This window comes from Mixophyes fleayi, chromosome 5, assembly GCF_038048845.1.
Source record: "Mixophyes fleayi isolate aMixFle1 chromosome 5, aMixFle1.hap1, whole genome shotgun sequence".
In the NCBI taxonomy this organism is placed as follows: domain Eukaryota; kingdom Metazoa; phylum Chordata; class Amphibia; order Anura; family Limnodynastidae; genus Mixophyes; species Mixophyes fleayi.
The window spans coordinates 111,226,316-111,251,315 of record NC_134406.1 but is presented as its reverse complement, the minus strand read 5'-3'; the positions used below and the strand labels follow the sequence as shown (position 1 = coordinate 111,251,315).

Sequence of the window (25,000 nt, the reverse complement as noted above, 5' to 3'; positions counted from 1 at the left end):
ACTGCATCACATTCAGCAGTGATCGCCAAATCAAGTGCTGCTGCACCAGAAAAAGTTCAGATGACATGGACCAAAGAAAAACTTAATGCTGAGAAGCATAAAATCAAAGATCTTAATGCAGCAAACTACAGGGATATCTTTAACATGAAGCCGTAAGTAATAAAAACAATGAGTCATGTTTCAGTGGCTTTTCTCTAGATTTAGTAATTATATGGCACAATGATGGATCATTTCTGCCTTTTGTTGGGCTATCTTTATGTTACTAGAATATTGTGTTGGTGTTGATAGACAACTAGTCTGCTGAGAGTATTGTACACAGCAGTTGTTAGGACAACAGGTAAGTATTTTTAATTATGTTAAATTACAGAAAGATGAAGAGGGGGTTCTTACATATGTTGACACCCTCTTTAACATTAAACATTTTACAGATAAAGTATCAAATCAACTATATTAGATGGAATAATAAATGTGATATCCATATCCCTCCACATTATTACAGTACATTAAATAAAAGTATTCTAATACAATATATCTTAAAATTGACACCACATGAAACCATAAATACTTACAAGAAACTACACAGAATAAATGTTATTAATTTGGATTCACATGAAAAATCATGACATAATTTAAAATATAAATGCATTTAGAGGGGGTCCAACCTAATCCATGTGCAATAGGAAGAGTTTATACAAAAATATCTATAACAATTTCAGGGCATTTTAATAAGCTGACCACTTAAAGGTCATCATCTATCAATATCCATTTTCTAAATCACAGCTCCAATACAAATACGCATATTTCAGAGAGTAAACTGTGATATAAAGTTTGACAGGAGCTGCAAATCACTATTTTGAGCTGTTAGTGGATCCTGTTCCTTCCATGATATAACTCTGTCCCATTGCTGTAAGATGGGTTTTTAACACTGTCCTTTTAGCTCTGTACAGTTGATTTAACATAGCAGGCAGAATATGTTGCCAACGTTATTCTGAGAGTACTGACACTGTTAGTCTTGGCAGTCAATGTGAGCTTGGGGAACCAGGAAGGGTCATAGGAACTGTTTGTGCAATTTATGGTACCCCCTTGGCTGCACTTAGCTGCTTTTTCTTTTGAGGAGGAAATGTTGTGACATCACAAGAACTTGCACAAGCAGAGGACAGTTCCAGTGCAATGCAGGAAAGACTTGTATCACGCTATATATATATATATATATATATATATATATATATATAACATATTACCAATATACATATTCATATGTGAATTTATATGGTTTTCTTTGCCATTTTTGTGCTCCCCCTTTGTTGTTTTTTTATCACGCAATGCCTGCCTGCTAGCTAGATCTAATGTTGTTTTTATGTGTTTTTAATTGTATTGTTGATTTTATGTAATACCTCATTATGTGCAAATGTATAGTATAAGAAATATTATAGTAAGAGTATACTAAGAGTATAAGAGATTGTATTATATAGCTTCTGTTCTCTTTGGGAATGTGCTCACAATATATAATATATATATATTGTTGTTACTAATTTGTCACTTGCACCTGTTCTTATCTTTTGAGATTTTGTTTGAAATATATTTGTCATCTGAACATATAGGTAGGTGAATTTCCACTTCACAATTGATTTCTAAAGCCACCAATAAAAGGGAGGAAAATCAAAACTTATACTTTCATTGTAGTAAATGCTAATGTTTTATTTTCTCAGGAAGACAAAATCTAACATATAGTTTATATAATGATTTTGCAGCGTTTCCACAAAATCACTGTAATGCCTATTAATGGTCTAAGTAATATAGGATAATTATCAGACATGTTAGGTCGGTCAGGAAATATCCACCGTTTGCCTGTGCCTGCGGCTAATTGAATTCCTCCTTATATGTTCTATTATGTTTAGTCCTATGTAATCATTGCCCCTTTCTGACTATTTTAGTCGTGATTGCTGGACAGTCAGGGGGTGTTAATAACCATGTTTGTGACAATATAAAGGAGTTCAGAATATTTTTATATTTTAAAGCAGTTATTCACAACATATTTTATCCAACATTGTTGCACATCAATATAATTATTACAGTTTACCTCAGACCAACGAGAATTTAATAGTTTTACAAGTTTCCCCCTAACCTATTTAATTTTCAAAGGTGGTAGTGCAACTTGTATCACAAAGAAAGCCAATCATTCTTCTAAGGCTGTTTTAAAAGTTACAATTTATCTAGAATCTGTAATAGCCACTAAATATTTGCAGCATAGCATACAAATGGGATAAATATGAAAACATGTTGCTTTGGTTTAAAGCTGGAACCGGATACTAAATTGCTTTTTGATTGTCTTTTCTCTCCCCTGTCTTCTGCATTCAGAGAATGGGAGAATCTGTGAGTTAAAATGCATTCTTTGTTGTTTTGTTTGGTCTGTTTTAGTGTACTGTTGTACAGTAATAGATTTTGTTTACTTGTATAAGATTAAACCTACTGTATGTGGAACAGGCTAGTGATTTTGTGGTTTGATTAAAACAAATAATATTCAGTAATGCTGCATGGACTTGAAGTGTGGTCAAATAGAAATATCAAATTCTATTGAAATGTGTATTCTTGTTCATGATGCTCATTCTCATAATTCATAATTATTTTGATCCTAGAAACCAGTCAAATGTTAGAAGAATGCACACTGCAGTGAAGCTGAATGAAGTTGTAGTGAACAGATCTCAGGACGCTCAGCTGGTTTTACTGAATATGCCTGGACCGCCCAAGAATAAACATGGCGATGAAAACTGTATCCTTTTTGAAAGGTGTTTGGGGGTCACACAAAATAACCTCAGCTCTGCAAGCCTTTCTCCATACCTCCCAACATGCAAGTCCTCGGCAGCCGGACAGGGGGCTTAGCCAGAGGGCTTCCCAGTACTATAAAGCGCTGGGCAGCCCATTAGCTATTTCTTTTCCCCCAACATTCCCACCCATGGGCAGGGGAGGGCTGTCAAATTTTAGCCTGGGGGGGGGGGGGACTTAACTCAGCAGAGTATTAGGAACATTTTAAAGGAAAAAAAATGCAAGTGACCCAGCCCAAGTTAGCCCACTATGAGACTGGGGGAGCAGGTGCCCACATCCCAGCCTGCCACTGCCCATGGGACAAAATGTCCCCAGGCTGGACAGCAGGACAGAGCCTAAATTCGGGAATGCCCCGTTGAGATCCGGACAGTTGAGAGGTATGTCACTCCAACATTCCTCCTTTTGCATGTGCTCCTCTTGACACCCAACACTTCCCTAGGCTCACATCTGTCTACATAGTTTTTGCTGTTTCATTTTTATTTTGCTTACCTCTCCGTTAGCACACCATGTAAAGATGCACATTGCATGTTGTCCAAGAACTGAGTGACATGGTTCCTGGTGAACACAATTTTTAGATTGGTTGCAGAAAAAAATCACAATGTATAAAAGAAAATACATATACAGCCGTTTTTGATACTATGGACATGGACCATCATTAAGCACACAGCTAGTATAGACTGCCCAGGTACATCTTATTGATGTGTGTGTGTATGTGTTGGAAATGTAGAAATAACTGTTAATGAAGTAAATAATTAATATATATTGGGTGCACCTTCTAATATAATGTGCTGCATTATACAGGGTGATTCAAAAGTCGCAGTACACCCTTTTATTTCAAAAACTCTACAGGAATTGGGCCGATTGCCCGATTTCAAGATGGCACCCATGTTTGGTACATACCGTAAAAGATAACCACGTCACCCATACCTTACTGGAGTATTCAGGTTTCCCAATTTCCTGTAGAGTTTTTGAAATAAAAGGGTGTACTGTGACTTTTGAATCACCCTGTAGATCTAATATGCTTTGCAACACTATTATTTGATGATCTAAATTCTTATACTTGCATAATAATTTTTTTTTTTAAATATATTTATTTTGTTTTATTTTTAGTAATTGCATTATACATATTCTGTATATACCCAGTAGATAAAGCTACTGATAGTGTGGTTCTGTTGTACAAGTGGTAACTGGCTCTTAAAGACATCACTGTGCAGTGACGGGGGTAATAAAGTGGAGAGCCGCAGGTTACCTAGGTATACATCACAGGCAAACTGTGGCTGTCCAGCATTCTTGGGTCCTTACTAGACTATGTCAGATCAGGGACATAAGACCAGCTTTTCTTTTTTTTTTTCTTTTCTTTTTCTTTTAAATCAGAGGGGGGGGAAATGTTTTTTCCCAAATAGAATTTGTGTGTGCTGGTTACAAAGTTGCTGCTCCAGGGTTCCATTTAGTTATAGCCCAGACCACCGCAACACAGGAGGGTCTAGAACAGGCCTGGCTCTTCAGTTGTTGTGAAGCTACAAGTCCCAGCATGCTATGCCAGTATTATTATTATTATTATTATTATTATTATCATTTATTTGTTAGGCGCCACAAGGTATCCGCAGCGCCGCACACAGTACTAACAGTAGACTATACAGGGTGAAACCATACAGAACAATGAACAAAAAGTACCAATACTTCAGAAACTCTGGCTAGTCATATGCAATAAAGACGGAGCGGAAGAACAGGTATGGAGACAGGAGGGGAGGGGGACCTGCTCATACGAGCTTACATCCTAAGGGAGGGTAAACAGACCAGGCACAAGAGGAGCCAGTTGAGGCAAGAGGAGAGAAGTAAGGACGAGCAAAGGGAGGAGATGGGGGTTAAGTAGATGGTTGGTAGGCTTTGAGGAAGAGGTGAGTTTTGATAGTAGATAGTCAGCTGATAGATCGTGGGGCATGCTGGGACTTGTAGTTTCAGAACACCTGGAGAGCCACAGGTTGGCCAGGCCTGGTCTAGAAGAACCCCATTTTTTTCTTTTTCTCTAATAGGTGCAAAATCTCTATACTGAGACCCCACACTGTTAGTTTCCCCATTATATTGATAACCAACCAAGGTTGGCTAATATCAAGGTGCTATTTTTATTAGCTCTGCTTGTCCAATCTCAGTAGAAAGACTTGATATTTATAAACCAAATACACACTTCCTCTCATCCCTTGTTCAAAAAATATTTTATTTAAAAAAAGAGAACAGCATTGACTGTGCTGTTGTCCCACCCAATAAAATGTAAATCATGAACTCCAATAAAAATGGTGACCAGGCAGGGCAGCATTGTATACAACAGAGACAACCTGGGGCTTTTGTTTATCCTGAACTAAAAGCCTCTGATCTATACAAGGCTCATTCATACTGCTTGGGTGACCTTTGGATGCCCAGCTGATGTGGAATTACATAGTTTCAGCAAAAATCTCCTGATATATACAGTACTGCTTAGGCAAAGAACCTTTTTTTTACATCTGCTTTTAAATTAAATATTTCTAGCTATTTCTGATCAGCCTATTGTTCACAATGACTGCTCCTGCATAGCTATAACCTAAAGGAAGAGGTTATTTAACAGACTAAATTAGCCTTTCTCTCTGAGGTACTTCTTGCAGTACATGTACCACAGGTTGAGATACTCAAGTAAAGAACAGGTGGTGGTATTCAAAGTGTTTTACAGCAACCATGAAGTAATATCTGACTCAAGGGAACCAGAAAGTAAAAATGTTTGCAGAAAGATAAACAACCATAACCAGTTTACCCATTAAGATCTATGGAATGAATATATCAATAAAACTAGATGCATGAACTATAGGAAAGCAGCAGCTATTGATGTACACTAAACTTTTTTTTTTTCTCTTGATGATACGTTTGATGGTTGGTAAGAGGACAATGGGTATAGAGCTCACATGGGGCTGGTAATGGATTTTAAGGTTCGTCTCCAGATGGTTGGTAACTTTTGAACACAACTCTCTTGGGATTGGTTATGAATATTCACAATCTACACTATAAAATATCTTGCATATCATCACTATACAGTGCAGCATAGTACAGACATACTGTCAATGAGGCATCCCTGCTTTAAATTCTGTTTGTCCATATGCAGATTCCTTCACTAGGCCAGCAAATTTACTAGATATGACTGTTTGTTTCTGTATAAGGAATTAAACAATAAAATAATACATAAATATCAAGTCTTCTAAATACAGTTGTTTCAAAATTAAAATTTGTTCAAACTTGTGTAAAAAATAAATCCATAAACAATCTTTAACAATTGTCTGCCAGATATGGAATTTTTAGAAGTTTTGACTGAAGGTTTAAACCGAGTACTGCTTGTTCGTGGTGGTGGACGGGAGGTGATCACTATTTACTCATAAGAATCTAACAAGGAAGAAATGGACATTTTAAAATCATAGTGGAAATACAAGACCATTTCTGAAAGACTACAAACATTATCAATACACTGTTCCTATATACTTGAAATGCTACATGAGATTTACTGGTCAGAAATTACACTCTATCATTGTTCATTCATTACAAATAAGTTTGATCAAAATATAATCATATTTCTTGAGGTATTATGTATAAACAGGCTGATCTTTAGATTAAGTGATAGAGCTATAAAATCTATCCCAAACCTCCTTCTTGGTCCAGTGGATGTGGGGTTAAATATACTGTTATGGTGTATTCCATTTCATTGTTTGACTTTTTTTTGTTAAGTTACATTTCAGACTTAATTGTGGTAAAATAATATACAGTACATTTTGGAAAATATAGTTAAAAGGTTTTTCTGATGAAGAAAGAAACTTCTACTCTCTAGTAACATTTAGCTTTAAATTGGTTCATATCCTATTAATAAACTATTAAATCTTTAAATGAAAATTAGAACACATTTTACATTATGCAGCTGTTATATTATTTTGTTCTTTTCGTCTACCTATATTGCATCCATAGCGTATTGTTTATACAGGTTTTCTCAATGGTTTCAGCTTTCTTTTGACCAAATATTTGTTTGAAAGAAGCCATATACTATCCATTAAACAGTTCTTTTTTTAATGCGCATAAAACTACATTTTTATGTAAACAGCTGAAACCAAAATGTTTTATAACACTAAGCCAAAAACTTTACATTTCATAATGCGTTTTAACAGTTCTTAGATACTAAAATTAAGTATTCATTACCTTAATAATAATTTTATTACAACACAATGAAAGATTTGCTGAAGAAAAATACTATGGCTTTGCAACATGGGATTATTATTCTTTAAGCAAATAAAAGCATTCAACACCAAATTGGGATAAAATGAGACTTATGTTTATGTATAAATCAAGAAATGGAATAGTATCAGTAAAATAAACAGACTTGTTTACTGACACTACGTAGCTTGTTATATGTTTGGGCTTTCTATGTACCCATTTTTTATGTTGGAGATTCTAGCAGTGACACTGAACAGATTAGAGCGTTTTTAAGTATGTGCAATTAATTTGCCTTCATTCACATTGCCTGTCTTCCCAATGTTTTCCTATAAAACACATTATAGCACAGTCCATTAAAATGTAACTAATGTCAGGTTTGTGTATGAAAACAATATTCAGATAAGAGAATAAAGAAGATGGAATAATGAATTGTAAAGCTTCAGATATCATTAAGTGGAAATGTCTCGTATATCACAGAGAACTCATTTGGTATGTCTAGAATATCTTGAATTCAATTCATATGTGTAGGTCTACAGTTTGACACTTTAGTGCAATATACATATTTATAATAGCTGCTAGATGACAAGTTGTTTGAATTGTAGTATGGCAATTTTTGGTGACCATTTCTACAACCTGTGCCTTTTTGATCCACATAATTGTCCTTTAAAAAAAATGAAATAGGAAATACATGTTTGACTTTAACCAGGAAATAGTTATAGTATATGTTAAATCTTACACATGTACAGTGTTTGTTTCACTAATAATGGACATTATTAATAACAGTGTTATAAGATTTGTAGTCATGAAAGCTGTTTAACCATAATTGTCCAATAGCACATGAAGTTAAATTATGGGTTGCAGAGGTATTCTCACGCATAAGAATGTATGCTGTTTGTTAAACTTTCCATTTATAAAGTTTTAGCAGTAACATAATTGTTTAAATTGTATTTAATTCTATTTTTTCATACTTTACTAATACATGTTAATCTAAATATTTTTATTTTGATGTTACTAAATTGAATGTGCTCATTTTCTAATTTATGTTGTAATTTGTTGCAATTCTAAATGTGTTTTACACATGTTTTACCAATGTAATATGTTTGACTGATCCATATTCACAAGGACTTATAGTAATAAAATAGTTGATTATAAGAGACCCAATATGATGATTTATTTAAGGAACTGGTTTGACAATATTTGCTTCACGAGATTCTTTATAGTGTTAAATGTATAAAATATCACAAATTGCAAAAGCATCTTTATCAATATTTCTTTTTTTTTCTCTGGACAATATTTCTGGTTACTATATGAATTAATGTTGTACTGCCATTTTCTTCACTGCACAGATACATTTTACAGGGCAGTGTACTATTGTATATGTATATACATAGAGTTTAAATATTTTGGTGAAAGACAAAATTGTAACTCTCCCTGTAAAAATCCTGTACTTGCCTCATTAAAGGGGCTCAAAATGCAGACCTCACAGGAAATAAACATGTACCATGCTTCCATACATTGTACACCTCTGTTAGTGGTGATTCCATTCCAATGTAGCAGAGTCATCAGACTTTTTTTTTTCTTTCATCACAAATGCTTCTTGGGCAACTGAAGAATCTGGACTAAAGTTTCTCTCGTGATGGTATCATCTATCAACAACCTTGAAAGCGCTCAATCTTTGGTGGGACTGCCTCCTGATTTAACTGTAAGGTTTTGTATGAGCAGCTTAATACATACTGCGATAAGAGTCTGTGGGTTTCCCTGAGCCCACTTACTCCCTCCTTCATATAAACTCTTTCCCATACAAGTCCAACAAGTACCTTTTTGATCCTCATTTTTAATGTAGTTAAAACATTAATTGCAGTGTTGAGTCTGACCAATTGCAGACTTGATTTGGTTTCCCAAACACATGAGACCTCACTTTCCTGACTCCCACATGTCTATGGTGGATGCTCTGAAAACTTGGGATAGAACCATAGGGTCTTCTACAGACCTCACCCTTTCAACTAATAACATCCCCCTCTATACGGTGTCTATGCTACTCCTGGTTTTTGATATCTCTGCCTGGGTTCACGCAGGACTCTCCTACTTTGCCCATCTGTTTAGCCCTGGGGACCTCTGCTGTTTTGCACAGTTGCAGGACATACATGCTATTTCCTTTTATAAATACCTGCAGCTGTTGCATTGGATCGGGGACTTTCATCGTCAAAACAGACCACTTCACCCACCTCCACCCCTTCTCTACACTAAACTAAGGGTAACAACAAGGGTGGAATCACCTTCTGGTACACCTCAACATTTCCTTCTCCCCAGCTCATTGGGAAATCATATATGGCAATTTGTGTACAGTGTCTACCAACCATGTGTAGATGTTATATAAATTGTTGCATCATACTTGCCTAACTCCAGCCCACCTTTAGAAGATTTGGTCTAACAATTCAAATTTATGTTGGTGCAATTGTGGAGCTGTGGGGGACCATATTCATGTTTTCTGGTTGTGCCCAGATATTCAGCCCCTTTGGCAAGAGGTCTTTGACCTCGCCCGGAGTGTTACCTCTATATCCTTAATGCCATCACCACTTGTTGCTTTTCTTCATTTATACCCTGAACAACTGCCAAAACGCCACCAGTATGTATGGGCCCATATTAAGGTAGCCACTAGGGAGGCAATTGCACAACTCTATAAACAACCCTCTTCCCCTACCCTCCATAAAATCATTGCGAAGATTCACTTTAGTTTTCGCATGGAAACATTAAACACTTCATACTCCATGTTACCATCCTCTCCAATTGTGAAGTGGATGTCATGGCACGTATTCACAACTGATGGCAAGGGCTCCAAATAAATCTATCTTCTAGAAACGTGTAACACTCCAACTCCTGATCCACCCGATCTACCTCAAGCCCTTAACTAGATATTCAACATTGTGACTATTTTGTCCCCTTTGGTGACAATGCTGAGTTATATTTACACACTTGCAGTGTGGTTTGATATACAATGTTATGTCTGCTCCCTACTATGTACACCCCCTCTGCCCCCTCTTGTTTTTGTACTCCCCTTCCCTTTTAAAACCTTAATAAAAACTATTAATGTTAAAAAAACAAACTGCAATTTTATTAAAGCCCAGTGGGTTTTGTTTTTAATAAAATTGCCGTTTTTAAATACTAATTTGTCAAGATCTCTGATAAATTTACCTCTTTGTGTGTAAAAATTGTTAGTAGCCGCGGCGGCCACGAGCACCGCCGCTACTCTCTGCTTCCTCCTGCTGGCATGCCGTCTGTCGCTTTGACGACCGGACGTCACATCCGGCTCCCTCGTCCCGGTTGCCTAGGCAGCACCCGGGGGCGCTTGACGTTCCCTGCCGCCGCGCCCAGCCAGCTGTGAAACAGACAGACAGATATGCGCGCGCTCCAGGCTGTTTGACAGCTGGCCGGGCGCGCGTGTGCAGCTCTGTTCAAAGGGTCAGCCATTCATGACTGATTAGATTATTATACAGCTGAGTACTCTGCTTCTTCATTGGCCGGAAGTGCTCTTAATTTAAGCAAGTCCTGGGAATACTTTCAGGTGCCACGACTTTCACTAGGAATATCACTGACTGGTATTGGCGCAACTAAACAGAGGCGCGGAGTCTAACGCACCACCGGTGTTCGCCAGGGACCCCTGCAAGGAGGTTTGGGTTTTGCTGCGTGTGATGCGCAGGTCGCGGTTCTCCCAGATAGTTACCAGCGCAGTGAATGGAGAGTAGTCAAACAGGCCGAGTCGAAACCAGAGGAGCGCAGTACAACGGAGAGAAGGCAAATCGTAGTCAGGAACAGTCCAAGGGTCAAATCCAGTGCGGGCAGTGAAGAACAAGGGATGATCCGAAAGAGAAGTCAAACTATAGCCAATGAGTCAATACACAGGAGTAACACAGGAACAACAATGCTGGAGCTGGAAGAACCAATACTCTGGCACTAGACATGTGTCAGAGGCTGCTTTCTATACCCTAAGGTGCCTCCTGATTGGGTTAGGGAGATTTTGGCGGTCAGACATGCTGGCTGCAGACAGGTGAGCAGAGATAGCGTCTTGCTGCTAGGCAACAGGATGTGGATTGCGGAGAGAAGGTGTCCGTCTCCAGCGCCTGTGGAGAGCGCGGAGATGGCACCTGACAGTATCCTCAGACGTGGAGCACGAATATCCTCTTCATAGACCCAAGATCTCTCCTCTGGGCCGTAGACCTCTACCAATGGATGAGAAATTGGCATTTTCCTCTAGAGATACAAGATTCCAGAATGCGTTCCACCAGAAATTCTTCACCACAAATGGTCTTGACAGGAGGAGGTGGAGAGGTTTTGCTGGAGAAATCGTTGAGAATGAGAGGTTTAAGCAGAGATATATGGAAGGTATTGAAAATCCAAAGGGAAGCTGGTAGATGAAGTCTGTAGGTGACAGGATTAATTACATGGGAAATGGAAAAAGACCCAATATAGTGTGGAGCCAGTTTCATAGTAGGAACCTTAAGTCGAAGGTTGCGGGTAGCTAACCACACTTTGTCGCCTACCCGAAGCACAGGGAGATTCCTTCTGTGACGATACGAAAAATGTTTGTAACGGTTAGAAGACTGTAATAATCTGGAATGCACTTGGGACCAGATTTGGGAAAAATTGCGGACCATGCTTTGTGCGGCAGGCACTGAGGAATCCGATAGATTGGAGAAGGTGGGGAGAATAGGATGTCTCCCGTAGATGGTGAAGAAGGAAGAGTTACCCGTAGACTCGTGTTGGTGGTTATTATGGGTAAACTCTGCCCAGGGTAAAAGTTCACTCCAGGAGGATTGTTGATCCGAATAGTAGCACCTCAGAAACGCCTCTAGGTCCTGATTGGTCCATTCAGTCTGCCCATTAGTTTGCGGGTGGTACCCAGAGGAGAATTTCAAGCTGATACCAAGTTGTTTGCAAAAGGACCTCCAGAATTGGGAGACAAATTGGACACCACGATCAGAAATTATATCCCTAGGGCAGCCATGGAGGCGAAAAATCTCTCAAATGAATAGAAGTGCTAGCTAGGAGGCAGAGGGTAGCCCCTTGAGGGGGATGAAGTGGGCTAATTTTGAAAAGCGGTATACTACTACCCAGATGGTATTAAAGCCATGGAAAGTATGAAAGCAGGAAGGTCTGTAATGAAATCCATGCTGATACTGGGCCATGGAAGGTCCGGAATGGGAAAAGGATGTAGAAGACGGTAGGGGGTCTCCTAGGAATTTTATGTCGGGGCGCAAACCTCACAAGAATGAATGTATTTCTGGACGTCCGAGGACAAAGAGGGCCACCAGTACAAATGAGATAGAAGGGCAACAGTCTTCTTAAACCCCGGCATGACCAGCGAACTTGGCGTTATCAGTCCATCTCAGGAGTTTGGTGCGCAGATGTTCCTGTACAAACAAGCGACCAAGAGGAGGAGTCTTGAAAGATGAATTGGTCAAGGCTACAATCGTGGAGGAGTTGAGGATAGGTTTTGCTACCATGGATAACGAGGCGTCAGAGGAGTCAAACGATCTGGACAGTGCGTCAGCACGCAGATTCTTGGTGCCAGGGAGGAAGCTTAGAATCAAGTGGTATCTGTTAAAGAATAGCGACCAGCGGGCCTGGCGGGGATTCAAGCATTGAGCAGACTGCAAGTAGGTAAGATTCTTATGATAAGTAAACACTGTGATGGGAAATCGTGCCCCTTCCAACAGGTAGCGCCATTCCTCTAATGCGGTCTTGATGGCGAGGAGCTCTTTATCGCCAATCCCGTAGTTGGCCTCACTGGCAGAGAACTTTTTGGAGAGGAAACCGCAAGGAATGGGAAGACCTGCAGAATTCTTATGAGACAACACCGCTCCAATCCCAACAGAGGATGCGTCGACCTCAAAGAAGAATGGTTTACTTTGGTCGGGTTGAGATAAGACCGGAGCAAGCGTAAAGGCCTCCTTAATGGCCAGGAATGCTTGAACTGCCTCTGGAAGCCAGGATTTAGATTGGCCACCCTTCCGAGTAAGCAGAGTAATGGGAGAGATTAGCGTGGAAAATTCCTTGATGAATTGGCGATAGTAATTTGTAAAGCCAATAAAATGCTGGGTAGCTTTGAGGCCGGAAGGCTGAGGCCAATTATGAATAGCCTCTAATTTGCAGGGATCCATCCGAAGCCCAGAACCCGAAACAATATACCCCAGGAAGGTTACTTGAGAGCAATTGAAGAGGCATTTCTCTAATTTCCAGAATAGCTGGTTGGAACGTAAACGAGAAAGTACTTCTTTGACATGCAGAATATGAGTAGACAGATCTTGTGAAAAAATTAGGATGTCATCCAAATAAATCACCACCTACTAATAGAATAGATCCCTGAATATTTTCTTAATAAAGTCCTGAAAGACAGCTGAGGCGTTACAGAGCCCAAAAGGCATCACCAGGTATTCATAGTGGCCGTCTCTGGTATTGAACGCAGTTTTCCATTCATCTCCTTTACGAATTCTAATCAGATTGTAGGCTCCTCTGAGGTCCAGTTTGGTAAAAATTTGTGCCCCTCGGATACGATCGAAGAGTTCCGAAATTAGGGGAAGAGGGTAGCCATTTTTAATCGTGGTGGCGTTAAGTCTCCAGTAATCAATGCACGGTCTAAGAGAGCCGTCCTTCTTCTTAACAAAAAAAAAGCCTGCCCCTGCTGGAGAAGATGACTTCCCCTCTTGAGGTTCTTGGAAACATACTCGGACATGGCTTGAGTCTCAGGTAAGGACAAAAGATATACCCTGCCTCTAGGAATGTTTTTTCCAGGGATGAGGTTAATAGGGCAGTGTTCTCTTGGCTGCGGAGTAAGGATTTCAGAAGCGGTTTTAGAGAAGACATCAGAAAAGCCAGAATAAGCTTCAGGAAGACCCACCAGGGAAGATGTACAGAGGCAGGCCAACTTGGATTTCGAGGGAGAATCGGATCTCAGGCACCTCTTGTTACAGGAGGAACTCCTGCGGATAACTTGTGCTCGTTGCCAATCAAATTGTGGGGAATGAAGTTTAAGCCAGGGTAACCCCAGGATGATAGGGTTAATGGATTGCGGTAGAACAAAAAAAACTTATGAGCTCGGAATGAAGCGCTCCTACTTCCATCTGGAGCGGAGGAGTAGAGAGACATTGAGCCATTGGAGACTCTATTCCCATCATCTGCCGTGAGCATAAAATGTTGGGTCAACAGTATTGTATCGAGACAGAGTTCAGTCACTAACTTGGAGGAAATGAAGTTCCCTGCGGACCCCGAGTCCACAAAGGCCCAGGTGGGAAATGGGCCATTGGGAAAAACCATGGTGACAGGCATCAGAAACTCTGACTCCGTCCGAGAGTAGGGAGGAAGGGACTGGGGTCCTAGGTTGACCTCCCTGTTATCACTTAGGAGGTGGCGTTTCCCGGCCTCTTGGGACAGACGGAGAGAAGATGACCTGGTTCACCACAATATAAACAGAAGCAGTTCCTCATTTGTCTTTCACGTTCCTCTGGAGAGAGACGGGAACGACCGATCTGCATGGGCTCCTCCAAGGGTGGAGTAGGAGGGATAAAGTTGGGTGCCAACCAAGGGAAAGGTCGGCGAGTGCGATCCCGTTCGAGAGCCCTTTCCCTGTGGCGAATGTCCACTTTGATACAGAGGGATATGAGGTCGTCCAGGTTGGGAGGGAGGCCACGAGATGCTAAATCATCCTTTATGCGATCATGAAGACCTTGCCAGAAGGTAGTGATGAGAGCTTCTTCGTTCCATCAGAGTTCGGCTGCTACGGTCCGAAATTGTACCGCATATTGTTCTGCCGTAAGGGAGCCTTGGCGTAACCCTAGGAGACCGGAGGCAGCGGAAGAAACTCTTCCGGGATCGTCAAATTCTTTTCGAAACCTCTCAATGAAGACCACCGAATTTTTAAGCACAGGATCATCACGTTTCCAAAGAGGAGAAGCCCAGACTAATGCCTGCCCGGAGAGGAGGGAAATCAAATAAGCTACTTTAGCTCTTTCCGAGGAGAAATTTTCGGGAGCCAATTCAAATTGAATAGAGCACTGGTTAAAGAAACCACGACACTTCAGCGGATCACCATTATATTTCTCAGGAGGAGGATGCGGAGGCTTCTAGCAGCTGCGGTGCTAGAAAAGATGGTAGGAGCTGAGGCAGTGGAGGATGAAGTGGTCGTGGAAAGAGTAGGTAGCGAAGCTTGAAGAGAGTCCAGATGGTAGACCACTCCCTGAATACATTGCAGCAATTGTGCCTGATTGGATTCTTGCCGTTCCACTCTTTCACCCAGGTGCAGTAATAAATGGCGGGCCCAAGGTTCGTCCAGTCCACTCATGGCCAGAGTATTCTGTCACTAGGAATATCACTGACTGGTATTAGCGCAACTAAACTGAGAGGCGCGGAGTCTAACGCACCAACTGTGTTCGCCAGGGACCCCCGCAAGGAGGTTTGGGCTTTGCTGCGTGTGATGCGCAGGTCGCGGTTCTCCCAGATAGTTACCAGCGCAGTGACTGGAGAGTAGTCAAACAGGCGGAGTCAAAACCAGAGGAGAGCAGTACAACGGAGAGAAGGCAAATCGTAGTCAGGAACAGTCCAAGGGTCAAATCCAGTGCGGGCAGCGAAGAACAAGGGATGATCCGGAAGAGAAGTCAAACCATAGCCAAAGAGTCAATACATAGGTGTAACACAGGAACAACAATGCTGGAGCTGGAAGAACCAATACTCTGGCACTAGACATGTATCAGAGGCTGCTTTCTATACCCTAAGGTGCCTCCTGATTGGGTTAGGGAGATTTTGTCGGTCAGACATGCTGGCTGCAGACAGGTGAGCAGAGGATGTGGTTGCTGAGAAGGTGCAGGCGTCCGTCTCCTGCACCAAGTGTCAGTGCGGAGACGGCGCCTGACACATACAGATGCGTCAAGGTCCTGTGGTTTCGGCACATTTTCAAGGGGCTTGGTGTGCATCATGCTGATTGGGTTAGGGAGATTTTGGCGGTCAGACATGCTGGCTGCAGACAGGTGAGCAGAGATAGCGTCCTGCTGCTAGGCAACAGGACATGGATTGCGGAGAGAAGGTGTCCGTCTCCAGCGCCTGTGGAGAGTGCGGAGATGGCACCTGACATCAGGGCTCTCCCCTGATTGGCTCTTAGCACTACTTAGGCAGTGAGGACTGAGCCTCACTGCCGGTTATAGCGTTCTGTTCTAGTTTGCTTCCTGCTTCTGTGCTGTGTTGTTGTTTAAACCTTGGATTGCTTTCTCGTGTATGAGCTCTGCCTGTTCCCGGGCTGAACCTTTGCCTGTGACCCTGACCTTCTGCCTGTACCTGGACTCTGAACCTTTGACTGTGACCCTGACCATCTGCCTTTACCCGGACTCTGAACCTTTGCCTTTTGCCCTCACCCAGCTTGTACCAGATATCTTGACCTGCGCTCTGTCAGGCCAGTCAGACATTATCATCTCTGTCCAGTTCGCAGACCTCTGGCCTGTCCCTACTCCATGTATTACCTCCCGTACCTGAGTGCTGCCGTGTGACCATAAACTTGTACTACACTAAGTGGAAGTCCTGGAGGCATCCGAGTACCTGTGAGCATAACTAGTCTCTACGGGAAAGGCGGCTGCTATAGGTGAAGACTTCTTCTGCTAAGTTCTACAAGTTTATATCGCACTAGTTGCCATAACAATAGTGAGATGGATATTTTTGAGTTTTTACTCATTTCTAGACAGGCCAAGTGGCTTTATGTTGTTTAACTTTTTCACTCCCACATTTCACACAGGCCCAGGTAGGTCTTATTATGACAATCAACAAAAGATATTGTCGAAGTCAGCAAATTGGATAAAATCATTTCAATTAATATCGAGCAAAGTTGGTTGTCTTTGTCTGAAATTATGTGTAGAGCACGGCGTGGAAGGGCGTATCCGGCCACATCACGTGGCAATAACATGTTTTATACTTTTACACACATTCACATGAACACACACATTTGTGATTAGTACACATTAATTGTAGTTGCAAAACAGTTATTTGTCAAAATATAGCAGTATTTATGGTTAATATTATAAGTTATATGCATGTTAGGGAAACCCAAGGTTCAGGTTGCAGGAACTGTCTCATGTTTAGTATCTATTCATCAGCAGTTTTCCGGTTCATTCGCCGAAGAGATCGCACATTGCATACTCTAGTTAGTGATGTTAGGGAATAAATGTTTAAAGTGATACCAACTGTAAAATGCAAATAGACTAGTTGAAACTGAATTCTTGGCAGGAAAGTCGGAGCACATCCCCTGGAGAGATGACCCCCACCTTTGGATATTTTGGTTTGAACTGGCCTATGACCTGCAGTACACTGGACTTTCCTAAAGCCTGGACCAACAGAAGCAAGCCAAATCATCTGCATTGTTTTACTGTATTTCTGACTGCATATAAGCAGGGGCTCTGGGCTTAGTGACCAGTCTTCTCTGACCACAGCCTTCAGACCTGAATGACTGTTCACTGGATCCAGAACACCTGCGATAAGTAACGGCTCTACTTTTTTTATTTCGCATCATTATTCTGCTACTTTTGGATAATAAATCACTTTGCTTTGGAAACACAAATCGAGATTCAACAATCGTTATTGGTTAGCGACAAGACGTGCATAACAATTTGGGGGCTCGTGGCGGAAGTTATGCTAATGGTCGATACGCAAGACCTACGGATTTCGGTTCCTCAACAAAGGGTGGATTGACGCGCCATATACGGGTGAAAACGCAGTGTGCTCAAAACCTGTTTATCATTTTGTGTTGTGAAACCGAATGTCCGTTTTTGCATTATCTAAGGAGCGCTAACTTGAATCTAGGGACAAAAGAGAAAACTGTTTCTTTTTATTATCATTTTGCGTTTTAAATGTATTGCATTGCTTAGCGTATGTGTACTTCCTGCATTGCGTATGTGAACTTCCAGTATTGTTGCCACGTGACAACCGTTTTGATAGTTTGTTATACATACATAGTATAATCACTTGTTAAAGCCTCTGAAAACGTTATTACTATTGTTGGGAAGTTGATTTTCTGTGCAGAAAAGGTGTATATTGTGTGATTTTGTGAAGTAGATACACTGTTTTATTGTTGAATAGAGTCAGTTGCTGTCTGACGAAGCAGGTGCCCAACTGGTGAACAGCATATTAGGCAGGTATACCGGTGGCGAAAACAAAGGAGGTTTTTGCAAAGCGCGCCCAATAGTAATCGCAGCGTTTACTGATAATTTGTATCTTTAAGCGTTGCGATCTTACCGCACTGTAAGGCCGTGATTGTGACTTGGGAGAGCAGCTTAGAGGAATTATATTGGCAAGGCTTGTTTATAAATTCAATTGAGTACTACCAGTGATAATAAACTCAACAGATTTGTGAAAGAGACAGGGTATTGCAGGATACCTGTGGTTCACGCGGATATTTCTGTGTTAGGGGTCCTCGTTTGATGCGAGGAGTGAGTGGACGCAGCTCGAGCAATTCATCCACGGCCATTAAAGAACTCTAGCGGTAGATTGCTTGTGGCAAAGGGTTGAAAGTATTTGCTGGAAGAGACAGGGTATTGCGGTATACATGTGGTCCGCAAAGATATTGGTATTGTTCAAATATTGTGTGTGTGTGTGTGTGTGTGTGTATATGTTAGGGAATTTAGACTGTAAACCCCAATGGGGCAGGGACTGATGTGAGTGAGTTCTCTGTACAGCGCTGCGGAATTAGTGGCGCTATATAAATAAATGGTAATGATGATGATGATATGGGTGCTAAGCATATGCTAGAGATGGTCGATGTACAGCCTAAGGAAGGGCCTATTGGTTCAGCGAGATTTCTAATGTGTAAGAAATATGGTGCATATGCAACAGCGTATTGCGACACATAGGTGAAGATGACCAAGGATTGTTAGGCCTTTCCAAACAATAGGTAGTTTCAATTCAGAGGTAATGAATAATGTTAAAGAAAAGGTGTGGTTGATTAAATCAACAAAAATGAGAACTAAACATAATGATTGTTTAAAGTTGTGGCAAATGGAAGGGAACACATGGCAAAGCAGCGCGCGCACAACAGAAGTAGCCGTTGAGAAGCGTGGAGAACCATGCGCAAGAGCGCCCCCGCCGCCCTATGGGCGTCCGTTATTGAAAATGATAAAAAAATAAATTGCTAAGTTATATCCTGTTTTAAGTCAGTTTAAAGCAAGTGTTTCTGAAGAAGAGGATGAACCCACCGTTATTTCAGCCATTGCCCATGCTGTTAACATGTTAGAGGTTCAACGCAAGTATGGAAAGGGAGCGGTCCCACCAGCGGGGGCAGTGGCTGAGATAGGTGAGAGTAGTGGGGTGACTACTAGGAGGGAGAACATCCAAGGTACTGAAGCAGCAAGTCCTGTGATTAATCCTGGAGGTAGTGAACCAGTTGGTACTTATCCAGTCCGCACAATGGTAGTTCCTAATGGGAAAGCAGATAAGGATGGTATAGTTCCTGTAAGAAATGTTTCAATGCATTGTCCCTGGACTAGATCAGAACTACGTTTCATTATGACTGAATTCCCAGATCCTAGAAACGAGTTGCCTAAATGTCAGAAGTTTATCAAAGACTTAGGAAATCAACCAACCAATAAGGATTGGCGTGTGGTGTTGAGGGCATGCCTTCCTCCCAATACTAACATACAAAAATGTATTAAAGATTGTTTGTTGGAGGAAGACAATACCTTAACAGATGAGGATAATCAAGAGAATATTCAGCAAATTGTCTCACATTTGGCCATCTATTTTCCAGTAGTAGTTAATTGGAGCAAAATTTTCACCATTAAACAAAAAGATAGTGAAACTGCCTCGGACTACGTTGCTAGAGCTCTAACAGCAATGACGCGGTTCACTGGGATATCTGACATAAGTGAGGATCCACATCACAGGGAGGTGGCTGTAGTGGTATTAATGGATGGTCTCAGAGAAAATTTAAATATAAGAGTACAAACCTCATTACCTAATTGGAGAGGCATCACAGTAGATTCCCTTAGGGAGTCTGCTGTGGAGCATGAAAAATATATTTTTAGAAAGAAGGAAGAGAAGAGTGATAGGTTGATGACTGTAAGTATACAAGCTTTAGAAGGAATGCATACACAACCACCAGCATACAACCCACATAACAAGAAACATAGAGTATTCAAGTGTTACAACTGCAATGAAGGAGGACATCTCATGAAAAATACAATACACATAGGGATGGGACACATAGATACCCAAAAAGGAGAGACACACATAGGTTAGAGGAATCCCAGCTACCCGCGCATATAATAGCAGCAAATGCTGCGCGGGAAAGCAATAGTCAGCGCTAGGGTTCAGGTCATACCTGTAGTCTACAGCCAGTGAGGTTAACAGAGAGTCTAAAGGAAGAACCTACAATGATAGTTGACATAGCTGGTAAGGAACAAACCTTTCTTGTACATACAGGGGCGGCCAGATCTGTGATAACCTCTCCTTTAAATCTACAGGTAACTAGCAAAACTATACCAGCTATGGGGGTAATGGGGATAGTGTTACATTACCCATTAACTAAACCCACAGAAGTTACTATCGGGCCGCTCCATACCAAGCATTCGTTTCTCTTGGCTGCAGCAGCTCCTACTAACTTGCTGGGAAGGGACTTGTTGTTGTACCCCTGATGGTGTATTCCTAAACATACCAGAGAAGGTTGCGCATGAGGTATAGGATATATTGGACACCCCACAAAGGTTAATGTTACACGCTACCATTATAGAACAAAGTCCATCTCAGGTAAAGGGGATGTTGCTAGAAATATCGGGTTCCTTATGGACCAAAGATGGACAGGACACTGGATTGATGGCAAATGTAACTCCTGTGATGGTAAATCTGAAAAGTGGTAGGATAGCTCCAAAAATCCCCCAGTATCCAATAAAACCGGAGGTGGAATTAGGGGTGTGTCCTGTTATTGAATGGCTGTTGCAACAAGGGATTTTAATTCGTACATCCAGCACAGCCAATAGTCCCATTTTCCCTGTGAAGAAGTGGGGGGAGGGGCTATAGATTAGTCTAGGACTTAAGTGGAATTAATAAAGTTGTTGAGAGTCAATTTCCCTTTGTGCCCAATCCAGCTGTCATCCTCATGCAGATTCCACCGTCTGCCAGTCACTTTACTGTCATTGATCTTTGTTCTGCTTTCTTCTCAGTCCCTCTTCACCCTGACTGCCAATACCTTTTTGCATTCTCCTATAGGGGGTGCAATACACATGGACTAGACTGCCCCAGGGGTTCATTGAGAGCCCCAGTATTTTCTCCCAAGCCTTACATTACTGTTTACAATCCTTTCAACCAAGCAATGGGTCTGTTCTGATTCAATATGTGGATGATTTGTTGTTGTGCTCTGATTCTTTTATGTCGTGTTTACATGATACTAAATTGCTGTTACTTCATCTCTCGCAAACAGGGCACAAGGTGGCAAAGGACAAGTTACAGCCATGTCAGACTAAGGTTAAATACTTAGGACACTGTCTCACCCAGGGGTTAAGACACTTGACAGCGGACAGAATTGAGGCCTTACAACACATGACTCTGCCGCAGAGCCAGAAGCAAATCCGTACCTTCTTGGGGATGTGTGGATACTGTAGATCCTGGATCCCAGGTTTTTCTATTCTGGCATTACCATTGCAGGAGCTAGTCTCAGAACGTGTCAAACACACAGAACGTGACCAGAACGTGTCGAACACACAGAGGAATCAGAGCAAGCGTTATTGAACCTTGAAGATAGTCTGACTAGAGCACCTGCATTGGGAATACCTGATTACGAAAAGCCCTTTGAGCTATACTGTACGGAAGCTAATGGTTGTGCAGCAGGTGTCCTCACTCAGAAACATGGAGACGCTAATAGACTATTAGCATACTACAGTGCACAATTGGACACTGTGGCAAGATGACTCCCAACATGTCTAAGAAGTGTAGCAGCAACTGCTCTTCTGGTAGGTAAGAGCGAGGACGTAGTATTAGGACATGATTCAACTGTCATGCAGTATCAGCTCTGTTGATCTCGGCTCAAACCAGACATGTCTCTTCAGCTAGGTTCACAAAATGGGAACTAGCTTTGATGGCACCCTCAAACATCACTTTAAACGATGTAGCACTTTAACTCCAGCTACATACCTTCCATATGTGTCTAGAGAGACACAAAGGGTTGGAGGTGAGGAGACCCTGGTTGGTGATAAGTTTTGCAAGAATACTGATACACATGATTGTATGGAATATCTGAACCAGACCTTTACTGCAAGGCCCGACATACGTGACACCCCCTTAGAAAATGTAGATGTTACGTTTTATACAGCCGGGAGTTGTCATAGACAGACAGACACAGGAGAACTATGTACTGGTTATACTGTTGTAAACAATCAGGATGTTGTAGAAGCTGGACCCCTTGGCTCACCTCACCAAGTGGCTGAACTAGTAGCATTAAGGAGAGCATGTGAATTGGCAAAGGGTAAGTCAGCTAATATATATACTGACTCTAGGTACGCCTTTGGTGTAGTGCACGATTTAGGGGCCTTTGGCGTCTTAGAAGCTTTACAACAGCAGCAGGCATGCCAGTGGCACACTCACAACACATAAAAGGACTTTTGAAAGTGATACAGTTACCCAAGACAGTAGCCGTCATAAAATGTAAAGCCCACACTTCTGAAGAAGACCTAGTGTCATTGGGCAACAACAGGGCGGACGAAGCTGCTAAATGGGCAGCAGGGCAACCTATGAATGTATTGACCGAGACTATGATGGTTTTTCAGACATTAGATGCGCAGAGATTAATTGAAATGCAAGATTTGTGTTCCCTACAGGAAAAGGTGATCTGGAAGGCGAAGGAAAGTGAACAAGAGTCCTCGGGACTCTGGAGAGATGGACAAGGTAGACCTGTGGCTCCTAGAGCATACTACCCAAGCCTGTCTGAGGCAGCACATGGTCTGACTCATCTGGGTAAGGAAGGTATGTGCAAACTATTGAGAGCATACTGGTGTGCACCTGGTTTTTCTTCTCAGCACGGTAAGAACGCAATGTCATGTCTTACTTGTTTGAGAAAAAACGTCGGGAAAGCTATACCAACTGAGCCATCCCATATCCCTCCTACAGACGGACCTTTTCAGGTAATAAAAATTGACTATATCCAATTACCACCTTGCAGGAATTTCAAATATGTGTTAGTATGTATTGATGTGTTTTCTGGTTGGGTAGAATCGTATCCGGCAGCCACTAATATTGCGGTGTTCACTGCAAAGAAAATTGTACAGGAGTTTGTGTGTAGGTTCGGTATCCCTAGAATCATCGAAAGTGATAGGGGTACCCACTTTACTGGTGATATCTTCCAGAACATGTGTAAGCTCATGGGAATCAGTAGCAGACTTCACACCCCTTACCGACCACAAGCCTGTGGTAAGGTGGAAAGAGTAATTGGTACGATTAGGAACAAGCTTGGTAAGATAATGGCTGAAACTGGGTTGGCGTGGCCTGAAGCTTTGCCACTAGTCCTCCATAGCATCCGAACCACTCCCAGACCTCCTCTTAATTTGTCCCCCTTTGCGATACTGTTCGGCTGACAACCTCATTTGATCGAGAGTCCACAAGACGACTTAAAGTGTAATAATGAAGTGCATGTGCAATATCTTATAAAAATGAGCAGACAGCTAAAAACTAAAAATGCTGTCACCTGGTATGTCAGAAACAAACTGTCATGATGTTGAATCTGGGGAATATGTTATGATCCGCAATTTCTTACGCTCAGGTTGTTTAACAGATTGTTGGGAAGGCCCGTACCAAGTGCTGCTGACCAGTACTACATCGCTGAAGGTTGCAGAGAGAGACACTTGGGTCCATTGCACCCACTGCAGGAAAGTCAGTAACCCAGAGAAAGTGTGAGATAAAGCTGAGACGGACGACACCGATCTGTCACTCGTAAACCTGTTCCGGGAGACCTAAAGCCTGCAGTCAAGACACCTGAGCCAGAGACATTGCCTCAAAACTATCTTTCCAATGATGGAGTGGCGGTTTTTGTTTTTCTTTTGTTCCAGGATTTTTCTTGTTTTTACTTTTTATAGGACACTATTTTTGTGAAGGAGGATGGAGATCAGAGGCTGGATCTAGTAGTGATACCGATGAGATGGATGTCGAGGAAAGGTTGTTAGAATACCCAGAACAGCCCATTATCAAGCTCCGTCCAGGGGTTATAAAAAGGTCTGCTAGCTCTGGAACTCGGAGACAGTGTGGGGAGCTATTGTCTGATGAGTATTGTATCTGTAAGTTCTGTGACTCCCTAGTTGAAGAGAAGTGCATCCAGCGATGCCAGTCCACTGGTAATCTGGACGTGGGCGGGCATCCTCTGATTATCACTCCTTAGTGGGTAAGGTTCTAAACCAAACAGTGCTGGGTGTGCTCTCATGTGCCTCAGGGACAGCATAAGATAGAACTAGTGCCGTTCCCTCTAAACATCTCTGAGGTCCTCGAATTAAGGGGAGGGCGATTTTTGTTTTTCTTCTGTTCCAGGATTTTTCTTGTTTTCAATTTTTATAGGACACCCTATTTTTGTGAAGGAGAACTGATGACAGAGGCAGGATCTGGTAGTGATACTGATGAGATGGATTTTGAGGAAAAAAGATTAGGATACACAGAACAGCCCATTATCAAGCTTGGTCCAGGGGTTATGAAAAGGTCTGCTAGCTCTTGAACTCGGAGACAGTGTGAGGGGCTATTGTCTGATTGAAATTGTATAGTTGAAGAGAAGTGCATCCAGCGATGCCAGTCCAATAATAATATGGACCTGGGCGGGCATCCTCTGGAGGATTATCACTCCTTAGTGGATAAGGTTCTAAACCAAACAGTGCTGGGTGTGCTCACATGTGCCTCAGGGACAGCATAACATAGGGTTAGTGCCGTTCCCACTAAATATCTCTGAGGTCCTCGAATTGAGGGGAGG

General features: G+C 41.8%; 1 protein-coding gene across 3 annotated transcripts in view; it reads left to right on the top strand.

Annotated features, from left to right (window-relative positions):
• Positions 1 to 8,541, top strand: part of SLC12A7 (solute carrier family 12 member 7) — a 271,122-nt gene extending 262,581 nt beyond the window's left edge. For all 3 annotated transcript variants that reach the window (XM_075212693.1, XM_075212694.1, XM_075212695.1), the window contains exons 22-24: positions 1 to 152; positions 2,637 to 2,770; positions 6,130 to 8,541. The exon at positions 1 to 152 is cut by the window's left edge and continues 24 nt beyond it. In XM_075212693.1, coding sequence (XP_075068794.1) covers positions 1 to 152; positions 2,637 to 2,770; positions 6,130 to 6,221 — 378 coding nt within the window. In that variant the 3' untranslated portion in view covers positions 6,222 to 8,541. The remainder of the gene's footprint in view (positions 153 to 2,636; positions 2,771 to 6,129) is intronic.
• Positions 8,542 to 25,000: the final 16,459 nt, after the last annotated feature.